The following is a 21,028-nucleotide window of genomic DNA, read 5'->3' on the forward strand; positions in this document are numbered from 1 at the left end:
TGGAACCAAATCAGTTTGTATGGTATCAATGGCTTTGCTCTCGTAAACAATTTATTACTTGGGTAATTTTTACGGAAGAATTGATAGCACATTATGAGGATACAAAAAGCAACACTTTTTTTAGCCAATTGATAAGTCTCAAACAAAAGGGTTCAATAATGGAGCACATTGAGGAGTTCCAAAAATTGAACATAAGGGTAAAAGATATTCCAGAGGAGCATAGGATTGATGTGTTCATAGGGCCTTTAAAGGATAATACTTAACATGATGTTCGCCTTTGGGAACCTGATTCATTAGAGAAGGCATTCAGGTTAGCAAGAAAAATGGAAAGCAAAATTATGGCAACTAGGAAGCATACCACTCACAACTATAAAGACGGAAGTGTTGTTGCCCCTAGTCTTCCACAACCTATAAGGTTGACACCACAACAATTGGAAGAAAAAAGAGCAAAAGGGCTTTGTTACAGTTGTGATAGCAAATACACTAAAGGTCATAAGTGTGCTGAGAAGAAATTATTCTACATAGATTGTGAAGAGGAAGAAGAAAAGGAGCAAGAAAGGTCAAAAGAAGAGGATATACTCCAGGAACAAAGCCTAGATGAAGAACAAATAAATCCGACCATATCTTGTAATGCATTGGCGGGAATTACCACTCCTCAAACCATCAAGATAGAAGGACAAATCAAGAAGAAAAAGGTAATAGTGTTGATTGATTCAGGAAGCACCCACAATTTTATTCATTGTAAGGTAGCAAAAGAATTGAATTGCTTCCTATATCCAACACCAGAGTGTCAAGTGATGATTGCAAATGGAGGAACAATAAATTGCTCTGGAAAGTGCCATAATATCAAGCTATCCATGGGAGAATATGTGTTGACTAGCCCAATGCTTTCCATTCGAATGGGAGGTGCTGATGTTGTACTAGGAGTCCAATGGCTACAATCCTTGGGTACAATAGCTTTTAATTTTCAAGAACTTTTCATCAAATTTTCTACGGAAGGAAAGGAAGTTGAATTAAGGGGTATTGCAGGGAAACTAGGAAAGATAATCAGCGCTAATGGTATGACAAAGCTTCTAAAAAAGGAACAAAGAGGTGTAATTGCACAAAGATCTCCAAAAAGTCCTGGACAATCATTCCAAGGTATTTGAGACTCCCAGAGGTCTCCCACCTATGCGTGATCATGATCATTCTATTCATTTGATTCCAGGAAGTGTTCCTCCAAACATCAGGCCGTACAGATATCCCTATGTCCAAAAGAGTGAAATTGAACGTATGGTTGCAGAAATGCTAGAGGCTGGTATAATTCAACCGAGTCAAAGTTCTTTCTCTGCTCCAGTAGTATTGGTGCACAAGAAGGATGGATCATGGCGCATGTGTTCGGATTATAGGGAACTCAACAAGCTCACTGTTAAAGATAAGCTCCCCATTCCTGTCATTGATGAATTACTGGATGAATTGCATAGATCAATTTACTTCACCAAGTTGGATCTTCGTTCAGGATATCATCAAATCAGAATGAGGACTGAAGACATTCCGAAAACAACATTTAGAACTCATGAGGGTCATTATGAATTTTTGGTCATGCCTTTTGGCCTTACCAATGCACCTTCAACATTTCAAGGTTTGATGAATTCAATTTTCAAACCATTCCTTAGAAAATTTGTGTTAGTATTTTTTGACGATATACTAATCTACAGCAAGTCTTGGAAGGATCATGTTGAACATGTTGACAGGGTGCTACAACTATTGGAGGAGAAACAATTATATGCAAAAAGATCCAAATGTTTCTTTGGAGTCCAGGAGGTGGAATATCTGGGTCATATTGTATCTCATGAAGGAGTTAAGGTAGACCCTAGCAAAATTAAAGCCATTAAGGAATGGAAAATCCCCACATCCATAAAGCATCTGCGAGGATTTCTCTGGTTGGCAGGGTATTATCGCAAGTTTGTTAAGAATTATGGGAGAATAGCAGCACCTCTAACAACATTATTGAGGAAAGATGCATTTTCATGGACTCCGGAAGCAACAAAGGCCTTTGAACATCTTAAAGAGGCAATATGCCAAGCACCGGTCTTAGTTACACCGGATCTCACATTGGTGCTGTTCTAATGCAAGATGAAAGACCCATTGCTTTTGAAAGTCGTCTAATCAAGGGAAAGTTTTTAACCAAAGCTATTTATGAGAAGGAAATGTTGGCAATACTCCATGCCCTTAAGAAATGGCGACCCTACCTAATGGGAAGACACTTCAAGGTAAAAACGGATCATGATAGCCTTAAATACTTTTTAGAACAAAGATTATCCTCTGAAGAGCAACAAAAGTGGGTCACAAAGATGTTGGGTTATGACTTTGAAATCATCTACAAAAAAGGGAAGCAAAATGTGGTGGCAGATGCACTCTCAAGAAAGGATGAGGATGTGGAAGCATTGTTGTGCGCCATTTCTATTATCCAACCAGATTGGATAAACGAAGCAAGGGAGGAATGGAAGAATGAAGAAGAAGTGTGGCTACTTATTCGAAAGTTACAACAACATTCCAGTACGTCTGATACATTTAGCTGGCAAAATGATTCGTTATGGTACAAAGATCGCTTATACCTCTGTAAGAATTCCAAGCTAAAACAAAAGATTCTTATGGAATTGCACACTTCTCCCTTAGGAGGGCACTCAGGATTTTTAAAAACTTACCACAGGGTTAAGAAGCAATTTTTTTGGGATGGCCTTAAATCAGATATTCAAAAGTTTGTGGCGGAATGTTTGGTTTGCCAACAAAATAAAGTTGAAACAATTAAGACACCGAGTCTATTACAACCTTTATCCATTCCCAGCCAATGTTGGGAGGAGGTTTCAATGGATTTTATCACAGGTTTACCCAAGTTTGAGGGAAAGAGTGTCATCATGGTGGTAGTTGACAGACTTACCAAGTATGCACACTTTTGTGCATTATCACATCCATTTAAAGCCAGTACAGTTTCTACTGCATTTATGGAAACAATTCAAAAGCTACATGGAAACCCAAAGATTATTGTAAGTGACAGAGATCCCATTTTCACTGGAAATTTTTGGACAGAATTATTTTCTTGTCTTGGTACTTAGTTAGCTCATAGCTCATCTTATCATCCTCAATCTGATGGGCAAACTGAGATAGTAAACAAATGTTTGGAAGGATATCTTCGTTGCTTTATATCTGATAAATAGACACAATGGGTCAAATGGTTGCCTATTTTCCATGTTTCATGTTTAAAGAAGGTTATAGGCGACAAGCTCCCAGTTCAAACAATATTGCCAGAACTTGACGAGGAAGGAAAAATTATATTGGAACGGGAAGCAGTCACAGAAACAAGAACTCGACAGCTATGAAATCGATCAATTTCGGAGTATCTTATCAGGTGGAAGAACTTATCCGCTGAAGATTCCACATGGGAGGATGAGAATTTTATATAGAAGTACCCAGAACTACTCAAGCGTTGAGGACAACACTTTTTTGAAGGAGAGGGGCATGTTGGGTCCTTATAATACTAGTGATTACCCCATTACTATTGTAGTTATACCCCTTATTAATATTGTTGTGCCTCTATTGCCCCCATATTGTTATTACTGTGCCCCATAGAATCCCTCTATTGTTATTTTTGTGGCTTTATATTATTATTGTTAGGTCGGCTGGGTTATATTGTGACTCCATAGACTCCTATATATAGAAAGGAGGTTTTGTCATTTGAATCATCCAAGAATTGTTCATTTATGTAATGTAAAGGAGGTTGCCCCTCGAAGAGGCTGAATTCTAAGGCGTTGATCTATCTTTTCTATCTTTTCTTGAGCTGGTTTCATAACAGCCAAGCTCTCCAAATGTGAGTTCGGGTTGATGGAGATGTTATACTTGGGACACATCATAGGAGTGGATGGAGTGAGGGTCCACGAGGAGAAGATCAGGGCCATCAGAGATTGGCTGGAGCCGAGAAATGTGACGGAACTTCGAGGATTCATTGTTTGTACTTACTACCGGAAGTTCGTCAAGGGTTTCTCATAGCTTGCTACACCCTTGATAGATTTGACGAGGAAGGGGGCATTCAGTTGGTCGGATACAACGCAGCGAGTCTTCGACAAGCTCAAGGAGGTTATGAGCAGCCGCCCAGTGCTTGTGTTGCCAGATTTTACGCAGCCATTTGTTTTGGAGTGTGATGCGTCGGGAGAGGGGATTGGCGCAGTGTTGGTGTAGGGAGGTCACCCTATAGCCTTTGAGAGCCGGAAGCTCCTTCCGCATGAGAGGTTGTATTCTATATACGACAAGGAGATGTTGGCGATTATGCATGCATTGGCCAAGTACCGACAGTATTTGGTGGGTAACAGGTTCAGGGTGAGGACTGATCACAACAACGTCAAGTTCTTTTTGGAGCAGAAGCAGCTACAGGAGAGGCAACAGAAGTGGATCAGCAAGATCCAAGCATATGACTTTGACATTAAGTGTGTCAAGGGTAAGAACAACGTGGTAGCAGATGCCCTTTCACGTAGGCGAGCCACGTTGTCTCTTATGAGCTTGGATGCAGATTGGAGGGCTCGACTCTTAGTAGAGTACTCCAAGGACAAATTTGCATGTGAGGTTTTGGATGGGCAGGTGGCGGATGATAGGTACAGGGTGGTCGATTAGATCATCTACTACAGGGACCGGATCTTCTTGACTGAGGGGTCTCAGCTCAAGAAGAAGATAGTTCAGGCGTCACATGATTCACCATTGACAGGTCATCGGGGGTTTACCAAAACCTACAGGGCCATTAGAGAGAGGTTCTCATGGAAGGGCCTCAAGGAGGACGTACTCCAGCATGTCCGGGAGTGCGATGTTTGCCAGAGGAACAAGGGGGAGATGAACCATCCAGCAGGACTATTGCAGCCTTTTCCCATTCAGGAGGGGAAATGGGAGTGTATTTCGATGGACTTCGTCATAGGGTTGCCCATGGTACAGGGCAAGGATTGCATCTTTGTCATCGTTGATCGGCTGACAAAATACTCACACTTTTTCGCCATATCTGCACACTACACAGCAGCGTAGGTGGCCGAGCTGTTCTTCAGAGAGATTTTCAGGGTACATGGTCTTCCCAAGACCATCACCAGTGACAGGGACAACAGTTTCATGGGTGGATTTTGGCAGGAGCTTTTCCGGTTGGTGGGGATAGAGTTGACACCGAGTCCCAGTTATCACCCACAGACGGACGGGCAGACAGAGATAGTTAACAAGTGGCTGGAGGGCTACTTGCGTAACTATGTCAGTGGACAGCAGCGAGCATGGCTAAAGTGGCTGCATCTGGGGGAGTACTGCTGCAACACTACACATCACATGTCCATCGGTTGTCACCATTCTATGCTTTGTATGGATATCATCCTTTATCTTTTGCTGACGTGATGTTTGGTGCTAGCAAGGCTTCGAGAGCCAAGATTTGGATCCAAAAGAGTTGAGATATTCTCTGAGCTCTCAAGGATAACATGGCTACAACGCAGAACCAGCAGAAGCTGTATGCTGACAGGGGTCGGGTGGAGAGACAGTTTGAGGTAGGGGACTTGGTCTACCTACGATTACAGGTATACCGACAGTCGTCACTGAAGCAGAAGGGGGCTGAAAAGCTCAAGCCACGCTTTTATGGGCCATACAGGGTGATGCGCAGGTTTGGACAGGTAGCATATGAGTTGGAGCTGCCCCAAGGCAACAAGATTCATAACGTCTTCCACGTATCATGCCTGAAGAAGGCATTGGGACAACATGTGACAGTGATAGATGAGCTACCACCCACAGATGATGAGGGGCATTTGGTGTTGCAGCCAGAGGCTATTATTGATACCAGGGAGGCAGCTACGGAGCAGGACGGTCCGGAAATTCTTTGTGAGGTGGAAGAATTTACTGGATGAGGATGCCACTTGGGAGAGTGAGAAAATTTTGCAGCATCCATCAGTTTAGTTGCTTGAGGACAAGCAGCTTTTTGCCGGGGGAGACTGTAATATTCCTAATTAGCCATGGCTAATTAGAATATTCGATTTTGCTCAATTTTGGCTTCTATAGTTATTTGTAAATAAAAAGGTGAGGAAAAGGGGACATAACTCACTTTTATAATAAGAGTCACTTCCCAGTAGCACAACGTTGTGACTTAAAGGGGGAGCCAAGGGGGGCCAAAGGACCACGCAGAGATGGGGCCCACGCAGACACTTGGGGGGACTGCACAGATGGAAAGGGAACACGTGGCAAAGAGGGAATTACGTTGGAGGAGGTGAGCCTTGGGATTAGGAGAGGCCAATGCTATAAAGGAGAGAGGGGCCCCATCATTTTGTCATTTAATTATGAGCATTTGAGCTAGTCACTTCGACTTGGAGCACGTTGGCTGTTTAGCCTGTTTGCAGCATTGTTTAGTGCACTGAGTGTCTCCGTTTGGAGATCTCACTCTTAGCCCCGGGGGACTTAGAGTGCCTACTCGGGCAAGGTATTTTCAGCAGTCTTTTTGCAGTAGTTCTGATCTTTGGCATTGAGGTGGAGCTGAGCATTGGAAGACTGCGCAGTGTTGAGAGAGAGGGACGCGGTTCTTCTGGGAGTAGTTCTGGATTGAGGATTTGTGGAGGAGTTGAGCTGGGATATTGAGCAAGGGATCAGCTCTTGCATATTGGAGTGGTTTGGCAGAGTTTTAGGCAGTGTTTTGGAGGATTCTACTTAGTGGTAGCGCAGGGCCTTGAGGGATTGCGTGATTCTCCAAGGGGGCGATTTTCAGGGGTCAGCCATTTCAGAAAAGCTTTATGGGTTTTTCTGGGTTTTCTGAGTAGGGGCGGATTCCAGAGTTTCAACATTTTTTGAGGAGGAGAACAACCCCAAATCCACATTTGATTTCTAGTAGTAGTAGTAACACGACAGTTTTCCAGCAGCATCCACGCAGAGGCCATTCCTTTGTTATTCTGAGTGTATTTCTTCACTTGTCTGGTGCAAGTCGAGGTGCCATCCTTCTGATCACCTCCTATACTCATTCCATTACTCAGTATAATAAAATGGCTTAGCATTTCTCTCTGCATTTGTCAAGTATCTGCTTATATTTCATGCTTATATTATTATATGTTACACCACTGTTATTTTTATCATTTTGAGTTTCCCGATTATTATATTATTTGTGTGTATTTGGTTGGAGTTTACTGGGGTTTTGGGGAAAATCTCTGAAACGGGATATTACATGTTGCTTCATTCTATTGCGCGCAATTGTTAAATTTTCTTTTAATAAGTTTATAATTCTTTGGTTTTCTTCTAAGTGGTTCTTTACTACTTGAACCTTAGAATTGTATAGTTCAAAATCCTTTCACCTGGGTGGTTCATAGCCATATAGGGCTTGGAAGGGAGTCATTTTGGTTGAAGTATGATAGGTGGTATTGTACCACCATTCTGCTAGGTGTAGTCACTGAGACCATTTGTTTTGTTTGTATGTGATGAAACAACGAAGGTATGTTTCCAAGCATTTATTTACAACTTTAGATTGATCATCTGTCTGAGGATGATAAGCCGAGCTCATGTTGAAGGATATTCTCACTCGGTGGCAGAAATCTTTCAAAAAATTACCTTTAAATTTGGCGTCTCTATCACTGACAATAACCTTGGGAAAACGATGTAGTTTGTAAATGTTTTTGCAAAACACTTCCGCACCTTGCTTGGTTGTGTCAATTTTTCTGATTGCCATGAAGTGGGCATATTTGGTGAGTTTATCTACTACGACAAATATCTTGTCCTTACCATCACAAATAGGTAGTCCTTCAATGAAATCCATTGAGAGTTCCTCCCATTTTTGATTTGGAATATGTAACGGATGTAGTAACCCAGGAGATGAAATATTCTCACTCTTGTTTCTTTGACAAACATCACATTCAACGACATACTTTTGGATTTCCTTACTCATACCTTTCCACTAGAACGATTGACGAATGTTGTAGGTTTTGAAGAATCCAACATGTCCAATTACAGGAGAACTGCGAGATTCTTTTAAAATTTTCATCCTAAACTTGGATGATGGAGTTAGATAAATTATTCAAAGTTGGCATATTGACTGATATTTTCAATCATAGGACCATAGTCCAAATCCTTGGCATACTCAGCTTGTATTTTGTTTAACCAGTTAGGAACAACTACCAAGGCAACACATGTTAAATTTACTTCACCTACATTGTAAATTACATTACAAACTTAATTTAGATTTCTTCTTGAAATATTGAAGCAAATTATTGAAGCAACCTGCACCAAATTAAATATGATTCTGAAACATAGAAACTGAGCAAGGAAATACAAACACTTAGGACACCGTTATTTTTGGACAAATGTCCCCGGGAAAACCCAATGCGAGAAAACTAGTGCAGCAGTTTTGAGGTTTTATTATTATTAAGTAGTAGCAAAATCTAAATACATCGCTGAATACCTCACAGGGTTATTTAGTTACAGAGAGAGAAATACTAGCAGAAACTTTGTGAGATTACCTCACACAATCACTGAGAAAAAGTCCCCACTGATCTGGTCATTGGATGAGGTGCCCCTAGTAGGCCTTGCGCTACCTCTGCACTGCCTCTACGTTGTCCCATCGTCAACACTGCTAGGCACTGCGTCACTCAGCTGGGGAATTGATCTGCAACCCAGAGTCATTGCTCTCAGCCTCCCAGTCTCACACCTTGACTTCCAGCTATTGAAACTGACTCTGCTGCTAGATTTTCAGCTTTCTCTCTCACCTTCTGCGCTGCCTCTACGTGGCCCTGTTGGCCCTGCATCACCCTCTGCGTTTGGGCTATTGGATCACCCTCTACCTTTCTCTGCCGATGATTCTCTGGCTGAGAAAATCTCTCTCTTCAGAAGCTATCCCTGCCCCTCAACTGCAAGAAATCTCTTCAATCAAATTTTCCTCCTAAGAACTTCTCACTTTAGAAAATCGATTTTTTGATCTCTCTTGGTGTGTTTTACAAATGATTCTCAAGCCCCTTTTTATATCTTTCTATTAGACAACCAACGACCTAGATTAACTCCTCAACAAAAGCTCAAATTGTTTTGACTTGATCTCCATATTTTTCTAGAAGTTACACCCACAATTAGATTAATACCTATTAATATTTTAATTTTCCTAAGTTTAGACTTAGGAACTCCATTAAAAATATTAATTATTTTATTAAAATCGTCTCTGGGTGGAATTTCCCAAAACGGTTTTTGGGTTCTTTGGAATACATGTGCGCAAGCCTCCCTGCAAAATTTGAGGCCTAAAGCACATCTGATGCTACCCGAAATCAACAAGAATGAAAAGATCTTTAGATCAATCCTACATCTCTGGGAGAGAGGAATCAAATAAAAATAGTCGCTGCCTGATATGAGCTGTCCAAGGTGAAGTTTGGCCCTAGTTGCCAAATTTAACATATATTGATGCGGATTGGGCAGGAATTATAGCTAATAGGAAGAACACTTATGGGTGCAGTTTCTGTCGGGATCAGTAGTAGTCTCTCAGTATAGTAGAAAGAAAAGGTTAGTTGTGTTGAGTTCTGCAGAAGTTGAGTACATGGCTTTTAGTATGAAAGCATGCGAGGCTATTTGGCTTCAGAAACTCCTTGTTTGGATTTTTTATCAGGAGCTGGATCCGACTGTCATTCGTTGTGATAATCAGAGTTGTATTAAACTCTTTGAGAATCCAATATTCCATGACAAGTTGAAGCATATTGAGATCAAGTACCACTTCATTAGAGATTGTGTGCAAAAGGGGACAATAAAGCTGCAATACATTCCCACAGACGAGCAGGTAGCAGACATCTTGACGAAAGCTTTGATGAAGAGCAAATTTGTATTCTTTAAGGATAATTTGGCTGTTATGCCGAACACCTTCCTCGCTAAGAGGGAGTTTTGAGATTGTATCTTGGAAGGTGATTTTGCATGGATTAGGTGCAATGACGTGCAACAAGTCACCTTAATTATCTCCTACAATAGTTAATTGATGAATTTTTTAAAGTCAAGATTTTGTGTTGCAATTTAATTTAATCACTGGTTACCTTTTTACTAAAAGGCAAAGTCAGTGATAGATTAAGTCGTAGCCGTTGATCTCAGTGAGTCGAGATCTAATCTCAACTGTTGAGATTAGGGATTTTGCTTGAGATTAGGCTTTGATCTTTTTAATAGGAGGTTCGATCCAAAGGAGATTCACATTTGAATTGGCACAAGCTGGGATTCGGTGGAGCACAATATTTGGCAGTGAGAGCGAGAAAAGGCTAGATTGAGCTAGCTAGAGCAAGATCAGGGCAAGCAAGATCAACAGAGAGGATGAGTTTTCTCTTTGGCTGAGAGGTCAAGTTTCTTTGTAAACAAAAGTTTTCTGCTAGGCCGCACATGTGGGTCATACAATAGCTGAGTGAGAGAGAGAGAGGGCTGAGATATTTTGCTGGGTATTTGCCGGAGCAAATTCTTGTGTAACTGTTGTAAGAAAATATTTCTCCTGAAGCTGAATAAGAAGCCCAACGTTGCTGATTTTCCCCACACTGGGGTTTCTAGGGTATATCTGTGTTATTTTTTGTTGCTTGTGATTGGTATTGAGTATTTTTGCTTGTGCTGTTTCTGGTTAAAAATCCATAATATTTATTATTACAAATCAGTTTAGAAAATATTGTTTATTTCAGATCTGTATTTATTTGTTGAGACAGTAAATTTGTAACTGGGTTTAAAGAAATTAACACTCTCTAGTACTATTTGTATGATTTGGAGATGGGTGGGCCTTTTGTATTTTTCCAGTTGTACATAATATATAACCATTGTTACCAACTAATATGTCACTATAGAAAATAGTGACATATTGGTCCAGAAGTTCTCTTTGTTAAACAAATTTGTGAACCTTGCAAGTCATTCAATCAAGTATTTAAGTTAGCTAGTTTGGCAATTTTGGTTTGCTCTGGCTAGATTTGTTTCATGGATTATTTTATGAGTTCATCTAGATGCTTCTCCTCATTTTATTGCATTAATATATACTGACAATTGAGGAGGCAGAAGAGTGCTTACCTTTTAGACATTTGAATTTGGAAGAAGCTAAAGGGTTCTAAGTGGTTTTAGTAACTTGCTTGTAGTGTGTGAGCATGCATATTCTTTGGCACAAGGTCTGGACCCTAATAGTGAAGGAAGAGGTGTGCTGCAATTCAAGACAGGATTGATGTCAGTCATCAGGGTATGTTCAGTGCAATTTCACGTTTTTGTGAAGTTTTTCCTCAAGTTGATGTTTTTTCTTTGTATCATTTGATGTCATTTCCTTGCAGAAAGTTACTTGCATCTTTTTTGGTTGCATTTCATTGCAAGGTTTGTTAACTTCTATTTTTTAAAAATGTTTGTTTCGTTTGGGTGTTTTGCAGCAAAAGCTTGCGAAGAAGGATGGAGGAGAAATTGATCGAAGCCAAGATATTGTTCTCATACAAGAGTTCTACAAGCGGTATAGGGAAAAACATAGAGTGGATGAACTTCAGGAGGAGGAGATGAAATTACAGGAATCAGGGGCTTTCAGTGGTGACCTTCAAGAGTATGTATCATATCAAAATGTCATTGTTTTTTTTTTTTTTTGCGGATTCTAGGACAGAGTGATTTTTATTGTGACTTCTATGAATTTTGAGTAAAATAAAACATACTATATCGTCCATTTCAAACTGCTTGTAGTTAATATTTAACACAGCTTGTTTTGAATACAATTCCCTAACTGTCAATCTAAAAATTAAAAAGTTGCAACAACTAGGAGCGCATGTCTCAGGGTACTGTTATTGACATTGATATTCATTTAACAATCTTATAGGCAAGATAAACACATTGAGGTGTTGCGACAACCAACTTCTGCTATATTAAGGTTATATGATGAAAGTGCCCAAATGTTACCTCTCGATTTGTCACGCTAGATGAGCAAGGTCAATGCCCATGACAAACTGAAGGAAACATGGAGGGGGAATCACTGTCACCTAGGCTCCCCCTCCCCTGCTCTTCTCAGATGATGGTGGGTCACCTAAAGGGGGACCTCCCTAAAAGGATTCTACACAAAGGCTACATGTTTTCAGTACAGTGTAGGTCAGTGCAATGTTTTAAAACTCCGACTCCGACTCCGACTCGGCCAAGGGTCGACTCTGACTCCGACTTCGACTCGGTATCGACTCGGCCGGCTCGATTTCAATGACTCGGTCATTGTAAAAAATACATTAAATCTTTATTCTTTATAAAAACACATAATTTTAAAGATTTTCATTCATGTTTCCAAACACACAGCATTAGAATATAGATAGAAGACAACATATGATCAAAGTAGGTTCATGAATATATCCATTATATCAAAATGGCACCCAGTGCACTGTCCAATACATACACGATGATGATATAGAGATCAAAACAAAAACATATAACCAAGGAGGCTAGAAATGGCCTCTACAACAAAAGTCTGTGACAAGTACTACTGGCTACTGCTAGAGTTGCCAACATCATCTGGCTCAGTGTTACTTGGGAGCGAGAGCGAAAGCGGGGAGCGGGAGCGACATTTTCAGAAGCTCGCAGTTTGGGAGCGAATCCCGGACGAGTTCGACAACCAATGTCACTAACATCAAGGTACATAGAGGGATTGGTACTCTTGATTAAATACGAGTTCCATACCCTAATACATGACAAAATTCAATGGAAACATTGCAATCCCCCAATCTTGAAATTCTGAAAAACTGATAAGTCTGCTGGATTTTGAATGAAATCTAAAATTCTACTTTCTCCATATGAAATCCAATGATGATGGAACCACTCTCAAACATCCTGAGTCATTTCATGGTAATGTTAAAAATTTAAGTAAAAGTGACATTCTCCTTAATCTTCATTTTCATCCTTTTACTTTAAGAATTTAACATTACCATGAATAGCATATCAATATTAGGGATTAGAGTCAAACAGGGAAACCCATTAGTCAGACAGGGAAGCCCATGGAGTCCCCCACACAGAAAAAAAAAGCGGTTTTTTGGGGTTCACTGGCTGTTGTCCATAACCTAGCCGGGTCGATAAGACTCGATCGAGTCGGCCGGGTTAATACCGAGCCGACTGAACTGGTTCAATGGTCGGGTCAATTTTTTTTTGACCGACTCGGACCAACTCGGTCGAGTCAGTTTCGAGTCGGCCGGGTTTAAAAACACTGGGTCAGTGAATCTTTATCTTTTGTTGAGTGTGTGAATAAATCTCTGATCTTGATAGGTTGGTATCTATTCTCAATAAATATCATATAACAAATAAACACTTTTCCCAGTCATTTATGTCAATCATTCATGAGAATATAGGGTCAATCTCATATTTGTGAATATCTGATGCAAACTGCTCTCTTATAGATCTACCTTTTTAAATTTCAGGCGTTAAGGAACACACTCTTTTGATCAGGTGATGCTCAAGCTGTAGGAAAATACATTATTGATACTTTAATGAGAAAACACTATGATGCCAACACCCCCGCCCCCCAAACATACTTGCAAATGTAGACAAACACTACAAACACTATTTAGTGTTAGTGTTCTATAAACAAATAGTATTGATGCCAAGAGCCCCACCGACGCTCTTGCAAATGTAGACAAATGAATACATTTTAGCTGCAATCTTATCATAAAATCTTCCTAAGTGTATGCTACCAATATAGAGAAAGCAATACCAAAGGAACTATTTCAAATGATAAATATTAGTGAAGATGAAACGATAATACCTAAGTCACCTAAGATGGGGACACTAGACACGCAGGACACGAAAATTTGAGTGTCCGACACAAGCAAGTTTTCTTATTAAGTCATCAATATCAAATTGTATTACATAGGTAGTAGCAATGCCAATGGCAAATAGAAATAGCAAACACAAAACAACTACAAGGTAGTAGGTAGCTCATGACTCATGAGTCATCAATCATCATCATCAAAATCAGCATCACTGTCATGGTCACCAATGCTCTCCTCTGCTGCATCCTCCTCCTCTGTATCCAATGCCATCTTTGCATCTGCTGGTGTGGAGGATGACCCCTCAAGAGTATCACCATCATCAAAAGTGACAGACTCAAGCACTGGGTCATTAAGATCCAAGTTTGCCAATGGCAACTCAACACTGCTGTCCAAACCCATATCATCAAGAATGACATCCCACATCTTTCTCTTTCCCTTCTACCACTCATCCCTTTGCCTCTAAATAAGACAAAGGTTGGTGCGCACATACACCATTGTCTCTGCCCTGGATTGCTCAAGCCTGCTCTTCTTGACACTATACAAATTTCCATATGTGCTCCAATTCCTCTCGCAACAAGAGGATGAAGTCTCCTGAGAGAAGAACCTCATGGCTAACTACTATAGAGGAGGGCTTGTTGCCCCATGAGTTGCCTTAGCTCCTTGTCTCTAATCACATCATAGCCTGCAAATCAAGGGATCCTCCACCTCATCAAGGGATGCTCTATCCTGAAAAATCCGCCTCAATCCATCCTTCCTCCCCTGTGAAATTTCACTATCCATGTGAGGAGGGAATTTGCAGGAAGGTCCACCATTCAACCACTCATGGCTGTAGTATTTTGGGTTCAATGAGTGAGCCAAACAATGCAAACGTGTGCAATTCTTGTCCCATCTGCTGACAAGAATATCCTGTATGGTGGTAAAGAAGGCCTCTGATGATGTCTCGTACTCAGGGCACTCACTCTGTAAAATAATGGTCCTCATAGACTCAATCATGGAATCCCATCCCTCATAAGCCTCTCCTAGGATGGCTTGGTTTGTATCTGTAAATCATAGCAAAGCAATGATAGGGTCGATGATCTTAATAGTGAGATCTACCCTCTCCCACCAAACATCATCTAACACTGTTTCCTTGACTCTTTTTGAGGCTGCTTGATCTGTCTTTCTCCAAAAAGACCAAAACTATGAAATAACCATGGCCCCAAGAGTGGTCTTGACCTCCCTCAACCTCTTCAACATGATGAATGAAGAGGCAAACCGTGTATCTGCAATCTTCAACAATAATAGATTGGTGTACTCCTCGTAGATTGTGACGACATTTGTATGATTTTGTACAAAGTTGTGGATATGTCGTGCATCCTCAATAATACTTCCAATCCAAGGCACATCAAAAGCAATAGATTTAAGTGCTAAATTCAAGGAATGGACAATACAAGGTGTCAAAAATACTTGTGGATATTTAGGTTCCACAATCATGCCGACAACCTTGCAAACAGGTGCATTGTTTGTAATGATTTGCACACAAGAATCAACACCTACATCTTCAATAACTTCAATGAACAACTCAACAATATATTGTGCATCCTTGTATTGTCCAGGTGCATCCATTGATTTCAAGAAAATTGGTCCATTCAAGGAAGACACCATGAAGTTGATGAGTGGGTGGCATGTTGGATCTGTCCATCCATCAGAAACAATACTAATTATAGATGTTGGCCGTGCTGGTTTAATAGGATCAAGTGTTTTGTCCACCTTTTTATTTGCCTTAGACAACAATGTGGTTCTAAGCTTCTCTGATCCAGGAGGCACATACATTGATGGATCCCCTTGAGTTTTGATAGAAAAAGAATGCAATGGTGAGATCAAGCTTTTCTTGTCTCTCTTTCTGAAAAATCTTGTTCATTGGACCAAGTGCCACTGCCTTTCTTTTGGCTGCTTGACCCACACCCCCACCAAAACTCTCAAATGGAAATTTATTGCTGTTTTTCCTCAAGAATAGAAGGGGATCATTATTCTTGTTTTTTAAGATGATGTAGCCACACTTGCCACACCAACATTGGTCTCTTTTTCCATTTCTTTCCTCTTAGTTAAAGACACCTGTGTACATGCTCCAATTCCACAGCCTGGTAAAGCCAACAAATGAGCTTTCACACGGTAATAAGTTCTGTTGAAATGATTGTTGCAATAGTTGCATTGCCAAGCAACATTGCCTCCTCCCTTCAACTTGCTGCCTGACCCTTGATCTCTTGTGACATACTTCCACAAGGGATATTTGTTTTCTTGAGCCAGCTGTCTTTCTAAATTCATTTAGCCCTCAACATTTGAAGCTGCTGTTGCAGCCCCACTTCCAATAGAGGGAACACTTGCAGACACTGATGAAATTGGAATAGGAGGGTCATCCCCAGTGGGGACATTCTTCCCCTTCCATTGACCCTTCCCTACTGCCCTTGATTGTGCTATGAATGTTGGAAAATAATAAAGAAAAAATGCACAAACTTGTAAAAAAATGGACTTGCAAACTGCTGTAGCAAAAATGCAAAAAAAGAGAAGTAAAATGCACTTACCTGTTGCTTGAATCACCCCCAAAATGCTCCCGAACCCTTTGTTAAAAGCTCCCACACACCCATAGCAGAAGACACACTCAAGAATGTGAGACAAATGAGCCCAAATCAGGCTTTATTGGCCGCGTGGCATTTCTTTTTGTGGGACATGATGGACATAAGCTCAGGATTCGCGCGTCCTTCGAATCCCATGATCCAAGACATGATGGACACGCTAATCGGACATGTGTCCCAACGAATTGTGTCGTATTCATGTGTTTCGGGACACGAGGGGGGGTTTGGACGAATCCAATTTCTTAGGATAATACTAGGATAATCCAGTTGCTTCACCAACTATATATTCAGGGGATGTTGCTTCACCAACTATATATTCAGGGGATGTTCCTAGTATTATCCTAAGAAACTGGATTCGTCCAAACCCCCCCTCGTGTCCCGAAACACATGAATACGACACAATTCGTTGGGACACATGTCCGATTAGCGTGTCCATCATGTCTTGGATCATGGGATTCGAAGGACGCGCGAATCTTGAGTGACTTTGCATAAATTAGGGCAAGTTCAAATTTCTAGGGCACATCTCAGATCATCTATACAGTGTAAGTAGAAGCAAAATAACAGAATGCTAGTACTCAGACCTTCAACAACAACCCTTTACATGAATGAAGGGGCTATTTAAATTTTAAATGGCCCAATGGAGCTGCAACGGATAGGTTCTTAGGGGAGAGTATTGGGGCATCTAGCTTCTTTTAGTAGCTAGACCCACCTGTCAGCGTTTACAAGAGCAGATGATATATGCCCCATGCTTTTTTTTAGCTGAGATAAATTTCACCTAGCTGAAAGTTCTTAGTGGGGCCAAGGAGGAGAGTGCACCACCCACCTTGATTATATTATATAATACGTATTGTCGTTGGGTCCATGAGTGCCGCCCACCTCTCCATGCCATTAGACACACCTTAATACATCTTCCTAGTGACTTTTGAGCGCTTTGATTGTATGAAACATCATTATTTCCTCTTTCACATACTTAACATGAAGAACCTTAGTAGAAACATAGGGGAACTAATCAACTAGTAAGGAATGCTCAACAAAGTAGATCTTGTTTATAACAGAGTATACTAGCTTATGCAATATAGTTCTAATAATGAAGTGTAGGCTATAAGGAAGCTGATGATGCTGGATAAGACTGATCTAATGTCACATGGGAACCACGTGGTGTATGTGGTAACAAGCCCTTAGCAACAAATAAAAAATTGGGAATTAGAATGGCATTTAGCATGTGCTTTTCTTATCCTTCTGTGAATTGCAAGTTTTTCAGATTTGTGGTCCTTGATGCTTGCCTATTTATGGCCCTTTTTGGTCTGAGACAACTGCTGAAAAGAAGGTTTTATTGTGTTTTGTGGCTCAAAATCTGAAGTCTATAGTTTGTTTCAGTTCCTTGTGGAGAAGGATGACAATGTTTAGAGATTTGAAGAGAATTTGAACCCATAAATAGATACTTTAGTGAGAAAACTTGATGCATTTTTTAGATGTTTCTTCAAAATATTGAGGGTTTATTTTTTTGATGAGTTTGAACTACTATTTTTTTGGGTTCTTTGAGCTGATTCAATCTACGAAAATTGACATCTACAAGCCCCTTGTTTTGGCATCCATTTTGACAGAGGCATTTATACTCAAGACAATATTCCATATGTGGATATTAATAAGTGTAATGTTAGTCATTTGGATTTGACACCCAAAGGTAGGTCATCTACTTTGATCGGGTTGGATATTAACATTGTGTCTGATGCACATCATCCTTGTTGCCCTTTTGTTGTGGCTTCTATATGGTTCTTTTGGAATGCTCCTTCCCAATTGTTGTTTTCTAATGTCAACCATTTGTCTCACTATTGTTGCCATAGTGTGGAGTGAAGTGGGGAGTGGGAATTCTTGGAGTACCATTCCTTAAAAACCATAGGAATGAAGGTTCTTGGGAGTGTTATGTATATAGTATATATTTTTCTATATTATAATGCACACATCCTAAAAAACAAATGCAAAATGCCAAATTAGTTGTAGAGCCCCAACTCTAAATCGATCTCAGAATTACCGGTGCTGAGTTCGTATTGGATCGTTGGAGTCAGGTTGGCTAGGATCATACCAACATGATTTTTTTAGGGGCTGAGAGAAATTTTGCTTTATTTATTTATTATTCTAGAGAATTTTTTGCCCTAGGTTTTCTTTAGGTAACTAGGGATTTCACAAAATCTTCTTTTACTATTTGAAAGTTGTTAACTATTTTAGCATAAATGTAAACAATACGTCAAACTATTCTGTACGAGGGTACAATTTGATTATGCAATAATTCAACAATATTGATATAGTCCAAATTCCACTGTTCATGTAAATCCAACTAGTCCCAGTGCAATTGCAACAATTCTAGACTAATTCTGGATTCAACAAACTAGATAAATTATAATTGATAACTGACTTCTATCAATTGACCTAAGCTATGCTATTTTTGATTATGACCAGAGAAAACCAACAAACTAGCTTTAGGATGAACCCTTGTTTTGCTTTATGAACCATCCACCCTTTGCTGTAACTCAGAATTGGGGTGCGAGTTATGGCATGATGTCTGAAGGGTTATGCGAACTATGGTCCACCCCTTTGAATTTTGTTTTGAGCTCAAAATCTGCCTTTGTGTTTGCTTCAAGATCTTCGACCTGCTTCAAACATCCGTTTAGACTTAGAGAAGGCTCGAACCTGTTCCTTTTACCTGTATACAACCTCATGTGGCTGTAGGATGGTTATCAGTGGCTCGTTTAAAATTCATCCCTCAAAATGGTGATGTCTAGTTTTAGGAGGTTTTTGGCTTGTTTTAGAATGTTCCTCTTTTGCCACATGATGATCTACAAGGGTTTGGACCTCATATATATTTAAGAATACTTCATTGTCTCAAGGCTACAGTTTGATCATGAATTTAGCCTCAAAAAATTCATCTAGCTCTAGGTGTACTTCGTTGCCTTAGGAAACCTCAAACTGACCACGAATTAGCCTTAGAAATTTCGCCCAACTTTAGGAAACTTGACTTGACTTGCTGCTTCTTTGATGGAGAAATCCCTGTTGCCAGAACAATGTAGATCAATGGGTAGGGTGGGATATCCTCCGCCGAAACAAGTCTAAGGAGAAATGGGGTCTTAAAACCCTTAGAGCCACAAGCCCAAAGAAAACATAGACAAAATTAATTCAATCCAATGATGCCTCAAATGAATCTAACCCCCTTGTATTTATAGATTTCCTCGAGGGGATTTATCTCCTTAATTAATTGAGTGGGGTTCACAACAAACCCCAACTTTGGGATTTTTTGCCCCAATTGCCCCAAAACTTGCCCTCCTTTGCCCAAACATTGGGTGTTTTGAGGTTTTCCCTTTATCAAGGACTATTGCCTACGAGGATCGATAGGCTACTTCGTCCTTTGGGCCAATTAATCCCTTGGGAACATTACATTTTATTGGTTATTTTATTTATTTATCCCTGCGAGTTGGGATAAAAAAGGGCAATTCAAAAAAAAGGGAAAAGAAGGAAAAGGGGCCCATTTTTTAAAGGAAAAAATAAAAAAATAAAAAAAGAAGGGTTGATTTGCCATAGTGGTGGTCGATAGCTGGGCTAGCCAATCGATTAGCCGACAATACAACTGCAACAGTGATACCCAATGATACCCAGTGATACACAGTTATACCCAGTGATACCCAATTGCAACAGTAGCACTAATAGGCACAATGAGGGGGTTGAGTAGCTTTTATAGGCTTGGGAGAGGTTAGATGGACAAGCAAAAACCTAAAATCAAAAAATAACTAAGTTTGGAGTCTGCTTTCCTTCCAAATTCTGCCGCTGACTGGGTTTGACTGACTTGGCCGGTTTAAGTTGGACTCGGCCGAGCCGACCAGTCTGTTACCAAAACGGCCTTTGAATCGGTTTTTGTACTGAGCCGACCTGGGCAGGGATCCGACTTGGTCGGCTCGCTCGGTTTTTAAAACACTGGTGATACCACAACAATGACACTGTTGCCAAGGAATAACCGCCAGTGGCCGATAGTCAAACAACTTGGTAGCTAGTTGTTGAGGAGGGCCGTCGGAGTAGAGGAGCCAGCCGATAGCCGTTAGTAGATTTGGTCTGGATCGATTGGTTGACAAGGGCCATAACGGTCGCAGATCACAACATGAGGCAACTAAACCAGTCAGCAGGGAGTATCAAGAGGCAAGCAGGAAATCAAAGGTTGGCAAGAAACAAAAAAAATGGGGTTTACAAACTCTTGGTGGTTGACCAACTGTCATAGCTGTCGACAACCCACAAAACAGATTACCACGGGGTATCAACTGCCACAGGTTGATAACGTTCATAGTCATAGGAAAAGCTAACTCAGGCGCCAAGGAATTCTCGCAAACAAACCATCCTCTATCAATCTTTAGACGTTGAGGTAGTTTGTGGACATTATCAAACGAACGTCTGTCGACACTAGCAAATTCATGGGTCAAAGGATCCAAGCTTTAGGAATCACAACTCTCAGATTGAAGTTGAGTTTCCGCGAGGGATGACAACAAAGACCATGATAGCAGGCATAAATGATGTCTGAGGGGTGTAGGATCTGCATAGAAAGGCTAACCAATTGTAGAGGAAAAAGTGATAGCAAAGTAACTGCTAGTTAGTGGGGGTTGAGTTAACTAATGGGTTACATTACGAGGATTGTTTAATGGTAGAATTTCTTGAACCCAACACTCG

General features: G+C 40.5%; 1 protein-coding gene across 3 annotated transcripts in view; it reads left to right on the forward strand.

Moving 5' to 3' along the window:
* LOC149234971 (callose synthase 9-like) overlaps nucleotides 1-21,028 on the forward strand; it is a 385,867-nt gene that overhangs the window by 52,700 nt on the left and 312,139 nt on the right. For all 3 annotated transcript variants that reach the window (XM_089372025.1, XM_089372026.1, XM_089372024.1), the window contains 2 exons: nucleotides 11,082-11,179; nucleotides 11,361-11,524. In XM_089372025.1, the coding sequence (XP_089228151.1) occupies nucleotides 11,082-11,179; nucleotides 11,361-11,524 (262 nt within the window). The remainder of the gene's footprint in view (nucleotides 1-11,081; nucleotides 11,180-11,360; nucleotides 11,525-21,028) is intronic.

Source organism: Pinus tabuliformis, chromosome 8 (genome assembly GCF_031772625.1).
Source record: "Pinus tabuliformis cultivar Carrire ecotype Pingquan chromosome 8, CPIR1, whole genome shotgun sequence".
Classification (NCBI taxonomy): Eukaryota; Viridiplantae; Streptophyta; class Pinopsida; order Pinales; family Pinaceae; genus Pinus; species Pinus tabuliformis.